Source organism: Sinocyclocheilus grahami, unplaced genomic scaffold (assembly GCF_001515645.1).
Source record: "Sinocyclocheilus grahami isolate Dianchi unplaced genomic scaffold, SAMN03320097.WGS_v1.1 scaffold484.1, whole genome shotgun sequence".
Taxonomy (NCBI): Eukaryota; Metazoa; Chordata; class Actinopteri; order Cypriniformes; family Cyprinidae; genus Sinocyclocheilus; species Sinocyclocheilus grahami.
This window is the reverse complement of record NW_015505663.1, coordinates 543,295-564,789: the sequence shown is the minus strand read 5'-3', so window position 1 is coordinate 564,789 and position 21,495 is coordinate 543,295. Positions and strand designations below refer to the sequence as shown.

The window sequence follows — 21,495 nt, the reverse complement described above, 5'->3', positions numbered from 1 at the left end:
ATTTTTATATTTTCACTTTTAATTTAAGTTTTAGTAATTTTGTATGCTTTTATCACTTTTTTATTTTAGTACTTCAACTTATATCAGTTAGTTGCCAACATTTCGAATTTTTCAAGTTTCAAGATTTTTCATATATTTATTTCAATTACAAAAAATAATATAATAGTTTTACTTTAACTTAATTAAAAACACTGTTAATTATGTCCATGAGGAACTAGGATGTGGTTTATCAGCATTTTGAAATTCAGCTTTATTATGCAAACCTTTTGCCTTATTTAAATTAATCTGGAAATAATTTAACATAGTTTTTCACGTGATTACGTATACTCTCAGAAATCTGTGCATCATTTTTCATTCTATTGTAGTAGTCCAGGAAGAGTCCGTCTGGGTTAACCAGGTAGATGATGATGGTGTGGTCCACAATATAATCTCCATCCTCATCTTTAGGCCCAGCGCTGGCGTAGACCCTATAATCCCGTCCTGCCTGCTTCACTTCCTCCGCAGTACCTGTCAATCCAATCAGCCGGGGATGGAAATCTTTTACGTACTTGGCCATGGCGGCCACGTCATCTCTCTCAGGGTCAACGGTGATAAAAAGTGGCTGGACAGGGGGCAGGCTGGGGTCTTTATCAAGAGTATGCACCACATTGGTCAATTTATCCAGCTCATCTGGACAGATATCTGGACAGTGGGTGAAGCCGAAGTATAAGAGCACCCAGCGGCCCAGGAAATCACGTTTGGTCCTTCGCTGTCCTGTGTGATCCAAAAGACTGAAGTCTCCCTGTCCGACTGCCACTTTTCTCAACTGCTCCATTCTCTGCATCTGGATCTTCTGTTGTTTCTCCTGATAAACATACCACCACGTACCAATAATACCACCTCCGAAAAGCAGCATCACCACTAAGCGTGTACGCAGTTTGATCCCTGCTGTTGAGCCTAGCTTTGGCGTTTTAGAGGAGCCTTGAGAGTAAAAAGCTCTTTGTTCTCCAAGTAACCATGGTAGACGGCAGTGTTGTGGAGGAAAACCTTGAGCTGATGTTCTAATATGGGACATATGTATCTTTTTGAGAGATCTGCATGAGGGGAATGTGGCTTTTGGGAGATGATGTGAAAGCGGATTTATTTCTCTCATTGTTGACTGTAGGATTGTCCATGACGTCACATGCCAATCCAGTCCTCTGAGACAGCTGAGTCTCAACATCCTCAGAATAACTGATGGAGACATAGAAAAAAGAATGGAGTGAGTTGTGCAACTTCAAATGCTCTTGATAAACTAGTCTGAATCGAGGTTTTGAATCCTAGAGATCTGCCTTCCTACAGACAGTCACACTTTCATTTTCAAGTGAAAAGACCTTGATTATCTGGTTCATAAGGTGTGTTTATATTTAGGGTTTGAGTTTAACTCTGCAGGCAGATCTCCAGAAACAGGATCACAATCGGTTCATTCATAATATATTCATGATAAATTATACAGATCTACAAAAGAATAAACATAAACCATCAGTATATAAATATCCAATGTCTAACCAACAGTTTACAAATACCATAACATTATATAATAAAAAAAAATTTCTGATACCGTTAACTGAATTTTGCCTTGATTGTTTAGATTTTTGTAATATTGAAAAAAAGTAAAACATTGAGGGATTAACCTGACACGTAAATATACACGTATTCCATCCCGTAACGTTACTGTACAGAAAATGCAATAGCCTTCTATGGCAGGTCAATGACAATATTAGCAAGCTAGCTCTGCGAGAGAAAAAAAAAAACATTTGTTTATACCACATTTGTCTTTGGTCGGTGCAAACGCAGGACTTGTAATATGAACACAAAATGACAGTTAAAACACGTTTAAATGTTACTAACCCTGAGGTAACAGTCGTCTGTCCTTACTTCTAGATGTAAACTTGAGCTCCACATGTGACATGTACAACAGTCAGGCGGTGTCATACTTGAGTTTGGAGGTCGCAGATTCATTTACAGCATGCAATGTAGGTCATGTAGAAATGTTGTGATTTTAAAGAATATATTTAGAAATAACATATAAATAGTTATCGTGTTAAATTACTAAGTGATATGTATTAATATTTGCTACAGTACACACCTTGTGGTAGATTCGTCATTAACGATCAAGTGCTGAAAGGCCACTAGACGGCAGTCTTTGATGGCAGGTTGGTAAAGATTAACCGTTGTGTGGAAATGTGTCAAATTTGACATGGTTTACAGTTGTCCGTTTTCAATTATGTTTTAGAATTGCATTGCATATAAATTATGTTTTACAACCAACACCCAAGAAAAGCAAACAAAAACAAAAACATCAAAAAATGCTGTTTGGAACATGGACCCTGCACCAGGATCCTACGGACTCCTGGATAAAAAATAACCCAGTCCCGTCAGCTTTTCAAAGTGACCTAAAAGAGTTTAAAGCACATAAAGAAACTTTCAAGTTCGCGGAACTACGACTATGTTACCGATCCTACTCTAGAGGGTAAGAAATAAACAAAGAAAAAAGGCAAAAAAAAATCGAGAATTTCATTTGCTTTTTTTCCTCTAGAATTTTTATGTTCTATTATGTTTTATATATTGATGTTTAAGTATAATTAACATGCAAAATATTGTTAACTGACAGGTCCATAAAACAGTTTGAAGCATGGAACAAGTATAAATCTCGCCTTCCTCCGTCTTATTTCGAAGAGCACCTGTTCCTCCTTTACTCTGAGGTAAATACTTTTTTTTTAAACCACGTTTATACTAATTAGCTATACCAAAGATATTTTGCTAATGCATTCGATCTTTATCCATTCCATATCACATTTCCTTTATGTAAATATTTCTTTATCGTTTCCTATCAGCGTTACAGGCTTGCTCTCTGGCAAGGGTACAGACTCTACCTGCAGCAGTTTTGCACACAAAGCCTAGAAAGCCTACGAGATGTGGAGCACTTCGGGCAGTCCTTCTTCTCAGATGACTTTGATTCAAAGAGAGCCCGGCTAATGGTTAGAGTCCCTCCCTGAAGTACATTTGACTGTTTTCAATATCATTTTTGGTTTCAGTATAATTTCTTTTGGTTTTCAGTGACCTTTGATCTATGTGTCTGTAGTTCCGTGCTCTTCAGGGAGAATGCCAGTGCATCTTCTATTTGGAGAAAGAAAGAGGTGCACTGCCAGACCAGAGTGGGGTTCAAACCCTGCTGAGCATCCTGGGATTTGTGCGCATTCTCATGCAGGCTGTTCTGCCTGATGAAAGTTTATGCTGGATCCTGTACAATGGTACCTTCAGTAAGACCCCTGGGTGTAGTGTATCAGACTGACAATACATGGTGACTGTGACTTCTTTTCTATATTTCCTCAGGCTCGTTACACATGTACAACGTATGCAGATTCCTGATGTCAGCAGGCCATGCTTCACAGGTTCTCAAAAACATGCCTTTATCTGTGATGTTTTGTAACACTTTTCAGAATATACACTACTGGACACTTTTCAGTCATTTTATTTTAATTCATCAAAAGTGACAGTAAAGATTTTCACACTGTTACAAAAAACACAAATGATATTTCAAATAAATTCTGTTCTATTCGTAAGAGAATCCTGGAAAAAAAATCACTGACACAATGACACTGAAACCTGGAGTAATGGCTGCTGAAAATTTAGTTTTGCCATTACAGGAATAAATTACATTTGAAAATATATACAAATATAAAACAGTTATTTTAAATAATAATAATATTTCAATTTTTTTGATCAAATAAATGCAGCCTTGGTGTGCATATTAAACTTATTTGAAAAACATTAAAACAAATCACACAACTCCAAATGTTTGAACGTTAGTATACTTTATTTTTATGTATCAACTGTTATATTCCCATATGCCCCTACCTCAGGATGTTATACAATAAAATATACATAAATATAGAAAAAAGTAAATGAGGGGAAAAGAGTAAAAATATCATTTAAAATAAGCTGCAACTATAATAATAATAATAATTGGCAGATACATAAAACAGCAACATACTTGCTTAAAACTACAATTGACAACATTTCTATGAATTAAATTCCTTCATGTTTGGAGCAAGGACTTGTTTTATTTATGTTTTTTTTTTCTTCCACAAAACATACTTTTTGAATATTTTGGTTAGGTTTAAAGTCTTTTTTTGTCTTTTGTTCAGGTTTTAGAGTACTTACTATGGGCATGCACATGCCTAGAGACCTCTGTTCCTCTGCTGACTGCCAGCTTCCTGCCATGGAGGGCCACACTTTACTGTGCTGTTTGTGAATGTTATTTTCATGACTGTGCTTCAGTTCAGGCAGAGGTGAGTTTCACATCAAAACGCTAAATCAACTTAGCTTTATGACTGATATCAAAGAGCCCATAGGTAATCTGTCCTTCTTGCCTCCTGTTGTGCAATACTGTAGGTGTTTGCTCGCCGTGCCCTTGGCAAGATCAGTGAACTGGCCAAGCTGGAGGAGATAACTGGCTCCTAAGTGCCGTTTGAGACCCAACAAGCTTATTAGGAGGCCACAATAAAAGTGAGAAAATGCAGCCTAAATGAAACATGTTGTTGTTTTTATTGTTCTTGTATTATAACTACCATATTTTCATGCCTCTCTTGAATCGCGTTATCGCTCCATTAATGGAGAGAAACTTGCAGTGATGGTGTTTAAGCATTCAGTATATGAGCCCCGAAGGAAACCGAAAGGCCTCTTCAGACCCAAACAGAAGAGCAATTTGAAAGAGCTACAGCTAGTGAGTATTCACTTTAATAAGGTACAATCTTTTTCTTAGTTCTTCTCTAATATCTTCTTTTTTCCCCCTCTGTCTCTTCCTTTATATCTCTCGGTAGACTCCATGTCCTCGCACACCAACTGAGCGTATCCTGAAGGAGATGTTCGAGGGCAAGGCTGCTCGGTTTCTGGCAGTGCTGGAAGCTCTAGAGGACAGCTCTGTCAGGCCTCTGCAGACCGGCATGCCTGAAGAATTCGAGGTCCAGGATGTGGTGCTGGAGCTCATTTCGGCTGGGACTAGCTTGTTGTCTGGTACTCTTTTTCATCCTCTCTCTGCCTCTGTGCAACTAAATGTAACTTTTATGGCCTGTTCACACCAAGGACGATAACTATAACGAGTCCACCTCAAGTCCACCTCATAACTAGAACGTTAACAACACAGAGGAACAATATTTTTGTTATTACTTTCAGAACATTTTTTTTCCAGCTGTTGAATGAGATCAACCTTAACAGCCAATCAGAATACATCCTACTTTAAAGAACTTTTAAAGCATTTAAAGTGACAGATGACAAAACTGCATTGTACTGCAAACTGATTGCAGTGTGTACTTGTCATAAATATAATTATTGTTATAGTTATTTTTATAGATATCGTTCTTGTTGTGAAATGGCCTTTAGAATTTAAAGAGACACCAGGTTTGGTGATTCTGACCACACTTTTGATGAGAGCCTGCCTCCCTCTGTTAACGCAGTCACTCCTACCTCTTCTCTCTTTGACACAGCCGTTGCTGGTGAGTCCTTGCATTTACTGTAACTTGCCATTTATTCTCTTTCACTCTCATTCGTGTTTATGCATTATTTGTAATTTCTATTCCTCAAAAAAATCCTGAAAAAAGTGAATTACGGTTTCCACAAAAGTATTAAGCAACACAACTGGTGTTTTCTACAATGTTTTCTACATTGACAATAATCATGATGAGCACCAAATTGGCATATTATATTTTTGATCAAATCATCAGTATTGGAGAGCATAAGAGACTAATCTTACAAACCCCAAACTTATGTAATAAAACATGTTAAATATAACAAAGCCTTTATTTTTTTAGGCCTTGGTCTCCTGCTGGAATTTCTAATTGTTTTTTAGAATGGTGGCCTCAGCATATGTTGAGGTGCCATTTTCTAAAGAGACCAGCGGTGTTCTGCAGGGAAAAGTGGAATTCAGCATGGCAGCCAGCACCCTGCCAGGCATCAGCCCTCCAGACTTCTCTGCAGAGAACTTCAGCTCTCTGGGCTCCAACAGCACCACCCTGCCACCAACACAGCTCCAGACCGTTTTCTCTTCCTACAACAATGCTATTAGTGAGGACCAGTGTTGGGGGTAACGCATTACAAGTAACGCGAGTTACGTAATTAGATTACTTTTTTCAAGTAACTAGTAAAGTAACGCATTACTTTTTAATTTGATCTGAACTTTGACAACTTACAAGCAGAATTTGTTCACGAACAAGCTTTTCCAATACAGATATATGTTGCTTTGTTTTGTTGTTTCATGCAGAATATCGTCAAGCAAATAAGTACAACTCCCTTCAGGTGCAAGCACTCCATGACCTTGGAAACCTGCATTTCTATAATGGAAATCGAAAGTATGATGTGTTCACAGCATTATTTTCGTGCATTTTTTTATTAACTAGAGAAGTTGTACTGTATATGTTTACACTACTTTGTAGAAGTTTGTGGTTGTTAAGATTTTTTAATGTTTGTGAAAGAAGTCTCGTATGCTCACCAAGGTTGCATTTATTTGATCAAAAATACCTTAAAATACAGCAATATGGTGAAATGATCATTATTAAACTAACTTTTCTATTTGATTATATTTTAAAATGTAATTAATTTCTGTGATGGCAAAGCTGTTTTTTCAGCAGCCATTACTCTTCACTTCAGTGCCACATGATCCTTCAGAAATTGTGCTGCTTAATATTTTTGTGCATACATTTCAGAAATGAATAGAAAGTTCAAAAGAACAGCATTTATTTGAAATAGAAATCTTTTGTAACATTATAAATGTATATCTGTACTGTTATATTTGGTCAATTTACTGCATCCTTACTAAATCATTTTTATTTTTTATTTTCTTAAAATAAATATTACTGACCACAGACTTTTGAATGGTAGTGTAGGTAATCAAATGTTTTGAATTCACACCATAAAAGGACAAAAAATGCATTCTTCATTCATTTGTTTGTTTATGTTTATGTATAGATTTGCACACGCTTTCTGGAGTAAGGCTTTGGACTGTGCTCTGCAAAGCTCTGGAGTTCTGGAATCTTGGGTTGGTGACTCACCCTGCAGCATGCTGGGATATGGGGCTGTCTCCAGGGAGCTTTGATTGCCAAGATTGCACAGTAAGAGAAACCATAGAGTGTATTTGTGACTGTGCTCCATCACAGCAGTATGATTTCTCCTCCAATGACAGGCACATCCTGACTTCCAACATTGATCAGCGCACAAAGTGCTGCCTTCTCTGTGGCAAACTCTTCAAGGTGAGAATTTAGTCACTTTTCTTAGAGTTGAAAAAAGTCCTCCGTTTTGAACTCAACTAAAGAGGACATTATTAGCAGCACCAATGTCAACACTAAGCATTAATAAGGTCATATGCTTCACAGTGCCTACTGATGGCCTCTATGCCCCATCCGATGACGGACCTGGCATACTCCACATACTCTGTGGAGACGGAGCTGATCCCAGGTATCGACCTCTTCTCTGAGCCAGATCGGGGGATCTCGGCACCACTGTTGCCAGTTTGTCTTTTCTCTGCCACTGGCTGTATACATCAGGACATCTTCTGAAGGTACCAGAGCAGCACTCATTTACACTTATGTTAAGATGGTTAGAGCAGCATTTGTGCATTTTACAGTTGATGTCTCATCCATCTTAATATTCAACAAATCATACTGCTTATTTCAGGTTCTTCCAGTGCTGGCTCTGTACCTGTATATTCCCAGAACAGTCGTGATCTACACCTCAATGTCACATGCAGAATACTGAAGGTTTGAAAGACGTTATTGTATATTGTTGTATATCTTGTAAATCTGTTTTTCAGTCAGTGTGTTTGTCTATTTGAGTCTGTTGAGTTGGCATTGAGTTTGTGTGTGTATACAGGTAAAGGTATTGACAGAATTGGGGGCCTTCACTGAGGCGTTTAAAGAACTCAGCAGTCTCACATTTGGCAAGGAAATCCCTGTATCTCATGGATGCCACCACAGAGCAGAGAAGCCACCTTGGGTAAAGCAGCATTAACAATATAAAATACCCAGCTGACAAAAGCAATACATGCAATTATCTTTTTTTACAGTGTAAATGTATAATTGCTCATGTATAATGTGTAATTGCTTGTGTAGTAAAGTGTATAATGACTTGATAAAGGAACTGATTTGAAGCAAAGCACTTCTTTATTTTTTAGCGGCTCCTTGAATATCATAAAATATATTGAGTTCAGTTTTTGAACTTTTTAAATGGAATTTTATTAGTAATTTCGTAACTTTCTGTCCTTTACACTTTACACTACTGTTCAAATGTTTGGGGTTATTAAGCTTTTTTTTTTTTATCTTCTGAAGGTACCAGAGCAGCACTCATTTACACTTATGTTAAGATGGTTAGAGCAGCATTTGTGCATTTTACAGTTGATGTCTCATCCATCTTAATATTCAACAAATCATACTGCTTATTTCAGGTTCTTCCAGTGCTGGCTCTGTACCTGTATATTCCCAGAACAGTCGTGATCTACACCTCAATGTCACATGCAGAATACTGAAGGTTTGAAAGACGTTATTGTATATTGTTGTATATCTTGTAAATCTGTTTTTCAGTCAGTGTGTTTGTCTATTTGAGTCTGTTGAGTTGGCATTGAGTTTGTGTGTGTATACAGGTAAAGGTATTGACAGAATTGGGGGCCTTCACTGAGGCGTTTAAAGAACTCAGCAGTCTCATTTTGGCAAGGAAATCCCTGTATCTCATGGATGCCACCACAGAGCAGAGAAGCCACCTTGGGTAAAGCAGCATTAACAATATAAAATACCCAGCTGACAAAAGCAATACATGCCATTATCTTTTTTTACAGTGTAAATGTATAATTGCTCATGTATGATGTGTAATTGCTTGTGTAGTAAAGTGTATAATGACTTGATAAAGGAACTGATTTGAAGCAAAGCACTTCTTTATTTTTTAGCGGCTCCTTGAATATCATAAAATATATTGAGTTCAGTTTTTGAACTTTTTAAATGGAATTTTATTAGTAATTTCGTAACTTTCTGTCCTTTACACTTTACACTACTGTTCAAATGTTTGGGGTTATTAAGCTTTTTTTTTTTTTGAAGAAGTCGATATTTCAAATCAGTGTTGTTCTTTGGAACATTTAATTTATCAAGGAATGCTGAAAAATGTTTTACAGTTCCCACAAAAATATTAAGCAGCACAACTGTTTTCAGCATTTGATCATAAGAAATGTTTCTTGAACACCAAATCAGCATATTAGAATGATTTCTGAAGTATCATATGACACTGAGGACTGAAGTAATGGCTAATGAAAATTCACATTAAATCCCACAGGCAAAGGAAATATTTACTGAAGGGAAACCGCTGTTGGATCCTTCCAATCTTCAAGTAAGTTTACAGATCAATACATCAAGTCATTGACAACATGCTGTACTGTTGTAAAAAGCATAATGCTCGTGTGATCGCTTACACAGGTGCTGGATGAAGTGGTCAATAGGAGACCAGGTAAAGACATCATGGCTCTTTATGGCTCAAGATTAACCAGGTGACTCCTGATGGCCAGAGTTCATCTCATCTTGGCCATATGTAGTACTATACATAACCTGCCTGAGCCACTGACACCAGGTATCTTTTCAGTTTTCAGTACTAGTTTATTATGGACAATTACAGATTATAAATCTCCATTATAAATTCACACATTACTGAATTATTTTCATTAACCCACAGAGTTATCCGAATCTCAGGAGAAATGCTCTAGCACTTCCTGTTTGCCTGATGTCTCCAGCAGTGACAAGTCCAAGGGTCTCCAGCTCAGTGCCAGGAAACTCACATTAGGATAAGTCAAGGTGTTCCATTTTTCCGTTAAAGCTGTCCAACTATCATTTCTGTTCAATTGTTCTTCCAGATCTAAGCCTATAGAAGCGTTTTAACATTATTTGGCCCTATAGCATTAATAGCAGTACAATATGAAGTTATAAAAATATAAACAAATATAAACGCATCTACCAAATGCCAAGAACATTAAGGACAAAGTGAACATAATGTCTCTTTATTGCCCCGTTCAGTCCATACTTCTAAAAGAAGCACATGCTCCCCACATCCGCTGAGCACCGATCCTGAAGAAATGAAGCTGGCAGTGGAGATCAGACTGTTAATGTCCAATATCAACATGCAGCAGGGCAGAATGGCTGCCAGGTTGTGCAGAAACTTAAATCATGAAGAAGAGTGAATGTTTGTGTAGTTGTGTGGGTGTCTATATGAACACTACTGTTACAAAGCTTGGGGTCAATGGGATTTTTAAAAAAAGAAGTTGGTAGTTTTATTCAGCAAGGATGCATTCATTTATTCAAACATTATGAGTAAATACATTTATAATGTTTCAAATAAACGTTCTTTTTCACTTTTCACTCTGTTCTTTTGAACTTTAAATTCACTGAAGAATCCTGAAAAAATGAATCATGATTTCCACAAAATGATGAATCAGTAGGCGTAATGGCTGCTAAAAATGCAGCTTTGCCATCACAGGAATAAATTACATATTAAAATAGAAAACAGTTACTTTAAATTGTAATAATATTTGACAATATTACTGTGTTGTTGATAAAATAAATGCAGTCTTGATGGGCATATGAGACTTTCAGAAATGTTAAAAAACCTAACCGGCCCCAAACTTTTTATGGTATTGTATGTCTCGGTATGCATGCATGCCTGCCTGGAAGTTTGAATCCATTGTAAATCTAGACGTCTTTCCTGTCTATTGTAGTGCAGATTTGTCAGTGTCTGCTTTGAGGCTCCTCCAGAGGTCTCCTGTGTCTCAAAGTGATTTCCGCCCGCTGCGTCCTCCCGGACCACCCTCCTCTGCTTTCAGACGACCCAGAGCCAAAGCACATCAGGTAATAATCAACCTCTGATTTATTTACATAAATTCAGTGCTTAATTCAGATCTTGTGTCATCCATGTTCTGAAGGACAGATTCAGTTTCATTAGACTTTTGTCTAAAAAAGACGGTCTTTTTCTCTACAGACAAGCTCCCGGGACGCAAAGTCTGTTCTCGATCTCCATAGCGGAGATGTTCCAGAAGAAGTGGAAGCGAGAGAATGCATGGATCTCCTTTTCTAGTTGCGCTGAAGGCTGGAAGTGGTTCGCTCCCTCGTAGGCCATATCCCTGGAACTGCTAGCTGCTTTGCAAAGCTTAATGGGGTGGAAATGTTGTTGGATGTAACTGGTATTTGGTGTTTTTTGACAGCTTGCGCTTGTTTGTGCAGGTGCAGACAGCAGTGCAGAGGCGCTCCGACTGCTGAAAGAAGGTCTGGAGGAGGCAGAGGCCTGGGGAGACCTTGACACTAAAGCCCTGCTGCTCCTACAAGGCGTCCAACTTAACACACACCGTAGAGACCTGGGTTCATATGTCCCGCTACTACATGCACTTAATCAACCTGCTACAGGTCTCTTCACAACCAGGTACAGCACAAGTAACTAGGGCTTTTTCATTCAGTTCATTCAACAATCAATAAATCTACTCTCTGAAAACATTTGTACTGTATAAATGTTTTTATGTAATGATGGTGTAATTGGCTGTGTTATTCAGGAGCAGTGCAGGGTATTGATGGGCTGCTGAAGTCCGGTGATCCCAAACTTGCGCTCAGACTCTCCCAGTTACATACCTTCTTTAGCCGTCACCAACCCTCTTACAGAGGATCAGTGGGCCGTTCCTGATCCCCCTGCAGCTCTAATACTGAGGCCTGATTTCTGTTCACACATGTATTACCTTTTTAAAATGATAATAGAAAAAAAAAGGTTGTTTCTCTCCTAATTCCTGCCAGCATGACCAGCCATTGTCAGATTTTACCCCTGGGCCAGCACTGACATCCAGGAACTGAGCATCCAGTGATACAGACCCACATCAGAGGACAACAAGGTAGTCAGACCCTTGAGGTTTTCAAAATTATTTGAACTCGTTTTTTTTTTCTTTCTTATAGTCATTTAGAGTACGTTTTTAAATCTATATATCATTTTATTTAAATTAAATGGTTCTCTGTCATACATATCGGTTCCTGAGCAGTGTTGTATTTGATGACTTCAGATTCTGCTTCTCTTTGCTGTAAATAATGCTCCTCTATCAGCAATGAGCACTACTGCAGATGTAGAGGCAGCACTACAGGCTGGACAGAGAATTCTGAACCTGCAACGCTGCTTTAATCCTGCAACAGGTGGCACACTGCAAGATACAGCCATCATTACATGGCTCCTCTCTCTTCTGAGATAAAACCCATAGCCTTGATCTGCCCTAGTTTGATGAGATAAAACAAAATTCCCCAACTACTTATATTTAATATACTATACAAAAAATGTAATGTTTTATTTAACACCAAATAAGGAGGACAGCACTGAAACATGTATTAATTTATTTGTTTCTGCTGAAAGAATGTGAGCAAATCTTTTTTCTTTTCTTTTTTACATCAGCATACTCTTCTTATTTCCCTTCCCTTCAGTTCACTTTAAATACTGTAGATCTGTAGATCAGAGCTGATGTATGATATTTCATTCAGTCATATCGTAAGTATAACAGGTGTTTGAATGCTTGGTAATGCTTCCTTAGTGCTGCTTAGGGTGATTTGTCATTGTTTGAGCCAGGCTGAGCGGAGGTTGAGGAGGATCTGCACATCACTGGGGGCCAGCTTATAGACTCCCAGCTCATTGAGCGCTGACTCTGGACTGGGCTGCTGATGGTTCAGAATGCCCTCATCTTCCTCTGACTGCTTCAGCACATCACACAACAGCAGCGCCGGGCCAACCTTAAGAGTCAGGATGATGCAGGCCTCCTTCACACTGAGATGAGGAAAGAGAGAAATTGGAATGAGGTTTTCCTAAATATTAGCTCTGAATAATCAAACTTACTGTTTGAAGAAGTTTTCAGGTCTCTTGCAGTAGTGTCCAAAGAGAGGGAAGAGGTTTCTGGTCATATCGTATTGAAGTTGTGCCACCCCGCCTTCATTGAAATGGTTATACAGGATCAGCTAAGGGCGAGAGCAAAAAAACGATAAACAACACACTCCAACAAAATAATGTATGCCGACTTCAAATACAGTTAACTCTGACTAAAATATGAAAGTTTTGTCTCTTTCTTTAACCATTCTACATTTTTAAGTTTGATTTTGAGGCTTTTAAAGATACACTACCGTTAAAAAGTTTGGGGTCTGTAAGATTTTTTAAAAAGAAAATAATACCTGTATTCAAGAAGGATGCTTTCAATTGATCAAAAGCGACATTATTTGTAATATTTCTCAATATTACTGTTTTAACCGTATTTTAAATCAAATAAATGCAGCCTTGTTGAGTATAGGAGACTACTTTTAAAAACATTTAAAAAAATCTGACCAAATCTAAACTTTTGTACATTAGTGTCAACATTAGTTAATCCACATTAGTTTATGGTAAATTAAGTTTTAACAGTGAAAAAAATGAAGCAGGTGACTGACATTTTCGTAGATGAAGTTGTCGAGCCTCTCGGTGAGGCCCTGCCAGAACATCTGAAACAGAGGAAGACACAACATCTGCTGCAGCTGGAGCAGGTGATCCTGTAGGCAAAGCATCATGGGACATGCAGAGCTGGATAACGACATAGTGGCTTGGTCACTCTGTGATGGCAAGGAGATCCACCTGAAATAGACCAGATTCACTTCATACACTTCAAAACCTGGTACAGAAAGAGCCCAGAGATCGCTGCTCAGATTGAAACCATTCTAACTAATTTTCTAGTTTCTAACTAAAGAGCCATTTAAGGGCTGTTGAGGCCTAAAACTAAACACTGACAAAAAGTACATCCTCACACGGAATCATTTCAACGCACTGTTAACACAACTGTTGAGTTTTTAGGTTATTATAATTTAATAATAATAATTTATGCATTTAGCAGACGCTTTTATCCAAAGCAACTTACAGAGCATTAAGGCTATACATTTTTTCCCATTTTTTCCCTGGGAATTGAACCCACGATCTTTTGCGCTGCTAACGCAATGCTCTACCACTGAGCCACAGAAACATTAATTCCACATTATTAAACATAAAATAAATATATCAATAAACATTATTCCCACCCGTACCTGTCCTTGCAGTATGGCTGTGCCTTCTCTTTGACGTCTCTCATGACTGCATCTAGCAATCGTCCCAGCATGTCTCCTCGTAGCCTTTCCAGCAGGGCCAACAGGGCCTCAAACAAAGATTCTTCCAGAGAGGCCAGACGCCCCGTCTCTGTGGCCCCAAGAGGACCTAGGATCTCCTCACCAACTGACACTGCAGCCTGCTGCAACTGCAAGAAGAACTGAGAGAAAACAAAAGCATTTTGTGCATGATTTTGTGTTTCTGTTCTCAATCAAGACTTTAAAAATTTTTTTTTTATATAATTTTATTTATTAATGGGTCAAGGACTAATAAGAGTGTACACAACAAAAATTAGGAAGAATCTTAGAAATGTACTATTTGTATTCATGTAGATTTCATATTTTTATTTATATATTTTTTGCAATTTTAAAGAAATTATTACATTTAGCAACGTTAAAAAAAGTCATTTAGTTTAACCATTTACATACTTTAAAAAAAAGAAATATATATATATATATTTTTTTTTTTTACAAATTTTGTAGTCGCACCACATGACATTGTACAACTTGAACTAACCTTTCCTTGTCATAAAAATGGCTTATTGACATAGTCATGAGAGTCCTCAGGGGTCCTCCCTATTATTTTTCATTTTTATTTGCTTTGTTAGTTACACCACATGACCTGGATGATTTGGTGGACAATAATTCTTTAAATATTAATAAGAACTTTTTTTTCATTATCATAAAAAATGCTAAGTTACTACTAATACAAAAAATAAGCAACATGTCCCTAATTACCCTCATACAGGGGTTTTCAATCCTGCTCCTGGAGGGCCAGTATCCTGCCGTTTTTAGCTCCAACCAGCTCCAACACACTTGCCTGGAAGTTTCTAGTGAATCTGAAGACCTTGATTGCTTTGGCTCAGGTTTGTTTATTTAGGGTTAGACTTAAACTCTGCAGGACAGTGGCCCTCCAGGAACAGGTTTGGACACACCTGACCTCATACAAATTCCTGCTCCTGTGACTCAAAAACACTTACAACATTGTCCCCCCAGTCACTGAGAACAGTGGAGATGTAGTTGGCAGCATTGAGGATGGCACAGTAGCGAGGGCTCAGCGGCTGTCGGGACTCTTCTTTCATGACCTGCGTGAGGCGGATACGGAAATCATCCACCAGCTCCTTCTGCAAAGCCAGGAAACTGAGCTGAGCCCGCGGACACGGCAGAGAGCGGTACCGTTCTAAGAGAAGGATGGCGGAGAGATTTAGAAACAAGTTTTAACCTAAGAATCAAATATGAGGATGATTTTTTTTTTATTGATACCTGTGATGACCAGCAGAAGGGTCATGAAGGTCTCTGCACAATCTGGTGCTTTAAGTTCATCCATATCAGTGATGTCTTTGTACTGAGAGCTCCAGGCTCCCTCTGCAGACAGCATGGTGTCCACTTTTTCCACAGCCACTAGAGAGCAACACACACAATTTAATTAATCATAGAAACTGAAAATTTGATGCTCAAATTCCTAGTATTTACACTCACTCTTTCTCTCCACACTGAGCCACTTCTGGAACACGGTCTCCTCTAGTAGTATGTGCAAGATGCCGGGATAGGCTCGCGGGTAACTGTGGGTGCTGCGGAGCTCTTTTTCGAACTGTAGCACCTCGTCCACTAGGTGACAGAAGAGAGCATCATCGTAGAGCAATCGAGGAGTGTCGTGGGCGAGCTTCTCCTGTGCCAGAGTCAGGAGCCCTCTGCACAGCTCCACCTGGAGGACAGATAGATAAGACTTTAAGGCCTAATGATGGCTTTGATGCAGTTTTTAAAGTCGCAATAAAAAAGAATTAGCAACAGATCTTTTCAGTCATATGTGCATCCCAGTGAAATGTATTTTTGAAAAAAACGAGGCAGATCTGAATGCGAGCTTGCAGTCAACTGTAAGAAAGGGGCGGGGTGTAAGCAGTCAAAATGATTGGAAAAATCTGGAATAGGTCACCAGAGAGAAAACCGTCACTTTACTGGAAGACAATAATGAAATTTTGTATATAAAATATGCATTTAGAAAATAGGATTTTAATTTCATACCGACTGTAACCAGTGCAATGATGAACATACCCTTGCGTTAACTTTGGCCCTGGCACGATCCAATATAGGCTGAATCTTCTCATCCATAAAGTTGGAGCTGTTTCCCATCCAAATGAGGACTTGGGTCAAATACCACTCTGGCTGTAAAGGTGAAAGTTCATATCATATCTTATTAATGTACATTTGATAATTTATCAATAGCTTGCCTCACACAAATGTGTAATCTCTGACCTTGCTTAAATTGTTGGTCTGGCGGTTTCCAGTGAAGTGATACCTGAACCTCTTACTGAGGGGAAGCAGCATGATCTGAATGGGCAATGAGAGTGGAGGAGTCTGGGACTGCCCAGGACGAGACAGTATTTCTTTCTTCTCTGATATAAGGTCATCACTTCAACACCTGTTAAAGAAAACGACCAGCTTCGCACCATAAATAATAAAAGAAATAAACAAATAAAATAATGAATAACTTAAATTTAAAAATAATAAATAAATAAAAAAAATACTGTAAATAAAATAAAATTGTTGGTCTTAATATCTTAAGACTTCGGTCTTGTTGGTCTTAATATCTTGTGTAGTTTATCTCACACTTCGTTGTGAAAACTGAAATAAAGAAATAAAAAGACATAAAACATAACATAATATAGTTGGTCTTAACAGCATCTGGTGTAGTTTGTCTTCCACTTTAAGCAAATCGTTGTGACAAAAGATCAAACAGTCCAGTGGAGTGTATTGAGAAAATGAATCTGTATTTTAATAAATAAAAATAATAACTAAAAACAAATACATACAAATACTGTATAAAATAAAATAAAATAGTTGGTCTTAGCATCTGGTGTAGTTTGTCTTACACTTTGAGAAAAAAAAATCGTAAATAAAATGACCAGCTTTGTATATTTAAAAACAGAAAAATAAATCAATAAAAATAATTATAACATAAATAAATAATACTGTAAGTACAATAGAGCAGCATCTCATGTAATTTGTCTCACACTAAGGATATTGTTATGACCCTGAATCAATCTAACCCCTCAGGTTATGCACACCGAAACAATCCAGAGGAGTGTATTGAGAAAATGAATCTATATTAAAGTGGAATTAATTCCAGAAGATTAAGGATACGAGGTCTGGAGAGAGAGAAGTTGGGAGACCAGTAGCTCCAGCTGGCTGTTGAGCTCCTGTGCGTTGGCTGGGGGAGAGAGGGTCTGTGTAGGGGGCGAGATGAACGGCCAGTGGAACTGCGTCAGGACTTCCTCAAAATCACTGAAACAGAACCAAACTTTAATATATTTATTCTTTTAAACATACAATTTTAAATACTCATAAGTCTAATACCTGGCCAGTTTGTCTTTAAGGATCTTGTGCCAAAAGCGAAGTGTTTCTCTGAGGAAAGCCTGCAAGTGGCTACAGCCTGACTCCCTCAAACCCATGTCCAGAGAGGCCATCCTGTCTATTGCACTGACTGCATCCCACATGCTATTGGTCATCAGATACTGCTGGATGCTGTCACTAATGCAACACAAAAACAAAGCGAAGTGCAGCCTGTGTTAGATGCCAATATACACCTCCGGTGCCCTCCAAATTATCTGGACACTCTTACCTGAGCTGCTCAATACGAGCCAGACATTGAAGGTACTTCATATGCCTCTCTAATGTGTCTAGCTGACCCAAGACCTGCCCGATGCTGTCAGCCCAGACCTGTGCGCCCTGCAGATGCTGCTGCAAAGTGTTGGACAAAACTCTCTCCTTCTCCAGTAAAGACTCCAGCTTCACTCGAGACTCCTCTGCCGTGGACAGGGCAGCGGACACACGCAGTGGCACTGAAGAGGACACAGTCAGCACCTGCATGCACAGACAAATGCTGCTGAAGGGTTGTTTTGGATTACAAATAAATAAAAGTATTCCTAAAAATAAATAAATAAATACAGAAAAATATATTTTTTTATAATTTTATAAATAACACCAAAATACTACAATAATAATAACAGAACTATACATATACAAAACAAAAATACTAAATACATAAATAATACAGAAAATGTATGTGTATATATATATAAATATAAATAAATAAAAATATGCATATATACACACATTGATCGAAGAGTAAAAGGGGTTTTCAACATAAATATATCTGTTAAGCTGTATGAGGATGGAACATAATTTCACCTATATACTGACATTTTATTTTCACATGAGTTATTTGAAACATTAAAGTAGACAATTTACTTACATTTAATATGCTTTCTTTGTATGTAAAATCACTTTTTATTTTATTTTATGCTGTCGCAAATAATAAATCAAACAAAAATGCTAAATAAATAGTCAAGCATTTGGTGTAGTTTGTCTCACATTTTAAGCCAATCGTAATAAATAAATAAAATTCACATATCAAAATATGGCTTAATTCTTTTTGTATTCTTTCCAACACTTAAATGATGTTAACGGAGTCTCTGTGGCTTTATTTACCTGCTCCTCCAGCTGCTTGTTCTCTAATGTCAATTTCTCTAAAAGCCCCGACACCTTCTTTAGCGACTTAAGATCGCCACCTATCTCTTTCTGAACAAGTCCAACTACGGCATCTGTAAAGTTTTCATCCTCTGAAGGAGAATCAGATTTAATGCAATCTGTACGCTCTAGATGAGAAAGAGCATTGCTGCTGTGGTTGTTGTGCTCCATCATAGGCGCCGCCATGTTGCTCAACACGTCATCAGTGGATTTAGTCTCCGCTGCTCCCTCTAGTGGCAGAAAGTTGTTTTATTATTTTAAATATTAAAGGGGTCATATGATGCTGCTAAAAAGAACATTAGTTTGTGTATTTGGAGTAATGAAATGTGTTTATGCGGTTTGAAGTTCAAAAAACACATTATTTTCCACATACTGTACATTATTGTTTCGCCCCGCCTTTTTGAAACAAAGCTCATCGGTCTGAAAAAGCGAGGTGTGCTGTGATTGGCCAGCTATCCAGTGCGTTGTGATTGGCCGAATACCTCACGGAAATGCTACGTCCCTCACTATACTGTTGATGCCGTGTCTGGCCGGAGTGACGAGACATAAACATTAAAACCCATAACAAAAGAGGCATTTGTTGCATCCAATGGGGACATAATTACTGATTATAATGACTTATACTGTCTTTTTATGCGTTGCGTTGCATTGCATCGCGCCGCGTAAACATAAAACTCAGTCTGCATTTGTGATAGGAGGGGGACGTAGGCCTATAGTACATTTTATAATAGTATTTCATGATAAAGAAGCATCATTAAGAACACTTTGAAAATATATTGACTTAAGGTTATATAATCAACAGATGTTTTCGCTAAATTGAAAATAATGTGATAGTCAAGATAGAGTGCATTGTTTTATTCAATTTATCTTCTAATTTGGTCTGAAGATGTCAGACTAGATCAGTGATGGGCAAACTTGGCCCTTCCAGGCCACTTTCCTGCAGAGATTTGATCCAACCCTGATAAAACTCACCTGCCTGTAGCCTTCTAGTAGTCTTGAAGACAATGATTAGCTGGTTCAGGTGTGTTTGATTAGGGTTGGAGCTAAACTCTGAAGGAAAGTGGCCTGGAGGGCCAAGTTTGCCCAACCCTGGACTAGATGCATCCACCACCTCTATTGAGAGTGACACTAACAATGCAATTTTCAGTTCTCTGTTTTGTGTGCACAACACACAAAAACACATGAATATAAATGGTAAAAGTGTACTCAGTTGTTTTTTTCCCTCTCTCTCTGCTGGTCACATAAATCTGTGGACTTGATGAAGTGACCGGCTCCATTTTAAATAAAATGGATTTTTTTCTTCAGACACTGATAAAACTGTAGTCTTCATATAATTTGAGTGTACGTCATGTTATTTGCTAAAATTAGTTTTTTTTTAAAATGTTAGTTTTGTGTTTTCAATTTATTGAGACAAAATTGTTGTTGTTGTTATTATTATTATAAATAATAACATCAACAACAACAACAAAATATTCATATTTTATATAAAATTGTAATACTGGCTACTTATCGGTTATCCTCCATAATATGAAAATACTTATCAGCTTGTTTGCATTGTCCATAATTTTTAATTTCTATTAATTACCATCTTTGCGTAAACTTTTCAATAAGGGAAAAATAATAGCTTGCATCTTGTCATATCAACTTCAGGCTCAACCAGTGGTGTAAGTTTGGGGTTGGACTTTCTGTTTATCTAAACAACGATAGGAAACATTTTTGAAAAACTTAGCTTTTGTTGTATGGTTTAAACACTGTAACTTTAATATGTAGCTGTAAAATTTAAGGCTCATCTGTATCAGACACTCATTCATTGTACTTCATGGGAGTCTTCTAGGATTATTTATAGTCAAGTGAATAAGACAGACCTGTGAAATCACTTCCAGCCTCTCTGATTGCTTTGCAATGCCTAAAACATTATAGAGTTCTGTGAGTGAATTGCAGTCATTTATAATGTCCATATGTTTCTCTCCTTCTCATTTATATATATAAAAAATAACACAATTGACTGAAATGGTTTTTGACTCACAGTGCAATGTGTTATTTCAATAACGCGGTTGATTCAACAAAAGGGTGAATGACTGAATCAAAGAAGACTGTAAATATTTACAGACTACATGGCAGCTGGTGATGGCTGATAAGCCATTGCGAATTTATGTTAACTGTTGTTAACGCATTGTTTTGTTTGTCATTGCTGTGGCTGTTATGGCTGGTGTCATTTTTGGCTTAGAGGGTAAAAGTAATGTCACTATGACCAAATCTCATTTCAAGCAGCACTTTATCTGCTCCATTAGTCACTCGTTAGCTTTTAAATGTAAGATTAGCAGCCCTTATCCAGTCTCATTAACTTTTGCGTTTATGTTTGCTCTGTACTTCTCTTCAAGTGGCATCAGCCCATGCTGCTCTAGACGTCCTGGGACATCGGTACTCGAAAGAGCGTGTGGCTGTCTGTCATCAGCGGGTGTCGCTTGGCTCAATCTGGCTCTTTCAGGCCTGTCACGTCTCTCAGCAGCAAGCTGTTTGTCTTCCTTCTAATAACCCTCCACACATGCCGAGGTAAGACATGCTTACCTTGAGTCTGCTGTGTGTTGTCTGCTGGCATCCCTCAGCCATGAGTCAATCAGATATGTTTTTCCAAACCATGATAAAACAGTAATTATTCACCAGAACTGTTTACAGTGATATCTGTAGCAGAGGGACCTTTGGCACAGTAACATGCCTTAAAGGGGTCATGATGTTGCTAAAAATAACATTATTTGGTGTAATGAAATGTGTTTATGCGGTTTAAGGTTAAAAAAACACATTATTTTCCACA

General features: G+C 37.9%; 2 protein-coding genes and 1 pseudogene across 5 annotated transcripts; 1 reads left to right on the top strand and 2 right to left on the bottom strand.

Annotated features, from left to right (window-relative positions):
- Positions 1-213: 213 nt before the first annotated feature.
- LOC107553876 (protein SCO2 homolog, mitochondrial-like) lies at positions 214-2,125 on the bottom strand. 4 transcript variants are annotated; one of them, XM_016236206.1, is made up of 4 exons: positions 2,108-2,125; positions 1,870-1,954; positions 1,060-1,212; positions 214-906 (listed from the first exon to the last, which is right to left on the bottom strand). In XM_016236206.1, the coding sequence occupies exons 2-4, from the start codon at positions 1,928-1,930 to the stop codon at positions 281-283; spliced, it is 840 nt and encodes a 279-aa protein (XP_016091692.1). In that variant the 5' UTR covers positions 1,931-1,954; positions 2,108-2,125; the 3' UTR covers positions 214-280. The 4 variants fall into 4 exon arrangements, with proteins under 4 accessions (XP_016091692.1, XP_016091689.1, XP_016091690.1 ...); XM_016236203.1 differs by having other exon boundaries at positions 214-1,212; XM_016236204.1 differs by lacking the exon at positions 2,108-2,125 and having other exon boundaries at positions 214-1,212; positions 1,897-1,960.
- A 216-nt stretch (positions 2,126-2,341) lies between these two features.
- Positions 2,342-11,712, top strand: LOC107553869 (cilia- and flagella-associated protein 54-like; annotated as a pseudogene).
- A 683-nt stretch (positions 11,713-12,395) lies between these two features.
- Positions 12,396-18,899, bottom strand: rint1 (RAD50 interactor 1). The gene is made up of 13 exons (XM_016236236.1): positions 18,645-18,899; positions 17,776-18,017; positions 17,511-17,684; positions 17,298-17,438; positions 16,410-16,566; positions 16,209-16,319; positions 15,636-15,861; positions 15,420-15,557; positions 15,137-15,336; positions 14,100-14,317; positions 13,476-13,656; positions 12,895-13,013; positions 12,396-12,825 (listed from the first exon to the last, which is right to left on the bottom strand). Exons 1-13 carry the CDS (start codon positions 18,867-18,869, stop codon positions 12,615-12,617), a joined length of 2,343 nt encoding a protein of 780 aa, XP_016091722.1. The 5' UTR covers positions 18,870-18,899; the 3' UTR covers positions 12,396-12,614.
- Between the last annotated feature and the right edge of the window lie 2,596 nt (positions 18,900-21,495).

What these genes read in the sequence shown, in the direction of transcription:
- LOC107553876 (XM_016236203.1), bottom strand. Translation starts at nt 1,930, where the DNA reads ATGTCACATGTGGAGCTCAAGTTTACATCTAGAAGTAAGGACAGACGA. An exon ending in CAGACGACTGTTACCTCAGG is followed by an intron (nt 1,213 to 1,869) that starts GTTAGTAACATT and finishes TGTCTCCATCAG; the next exon opens with TTATTCTGAGGATGTTGAGA.
- rint1 (XM_016236236.1), bottom strand. Translation starts at nt 18,869, where the DNA reads ATGGCGGCGCCTATGATGGAGCACAACAACCACAGCAGCAATGCTCTT. An exon ending in CTTCTCTCTCTCCAGACCTC is followed by an intron (nt 16,567 to 17,297) that starts GTATCCTTAATC and finishes CAGGTGTTGAAG; the next exon opens with TGATGACCTTATATCAGAGA. An exon ending in GGGCCAAAGTTAACGCAAGG is followed by an intron (nt 15,862 to 16,208) that starts GTATGTTCATCA and finishes TCTGTCCTCCAG; the next exon opens with GTGGAGCTGTGCAGAGGGCT.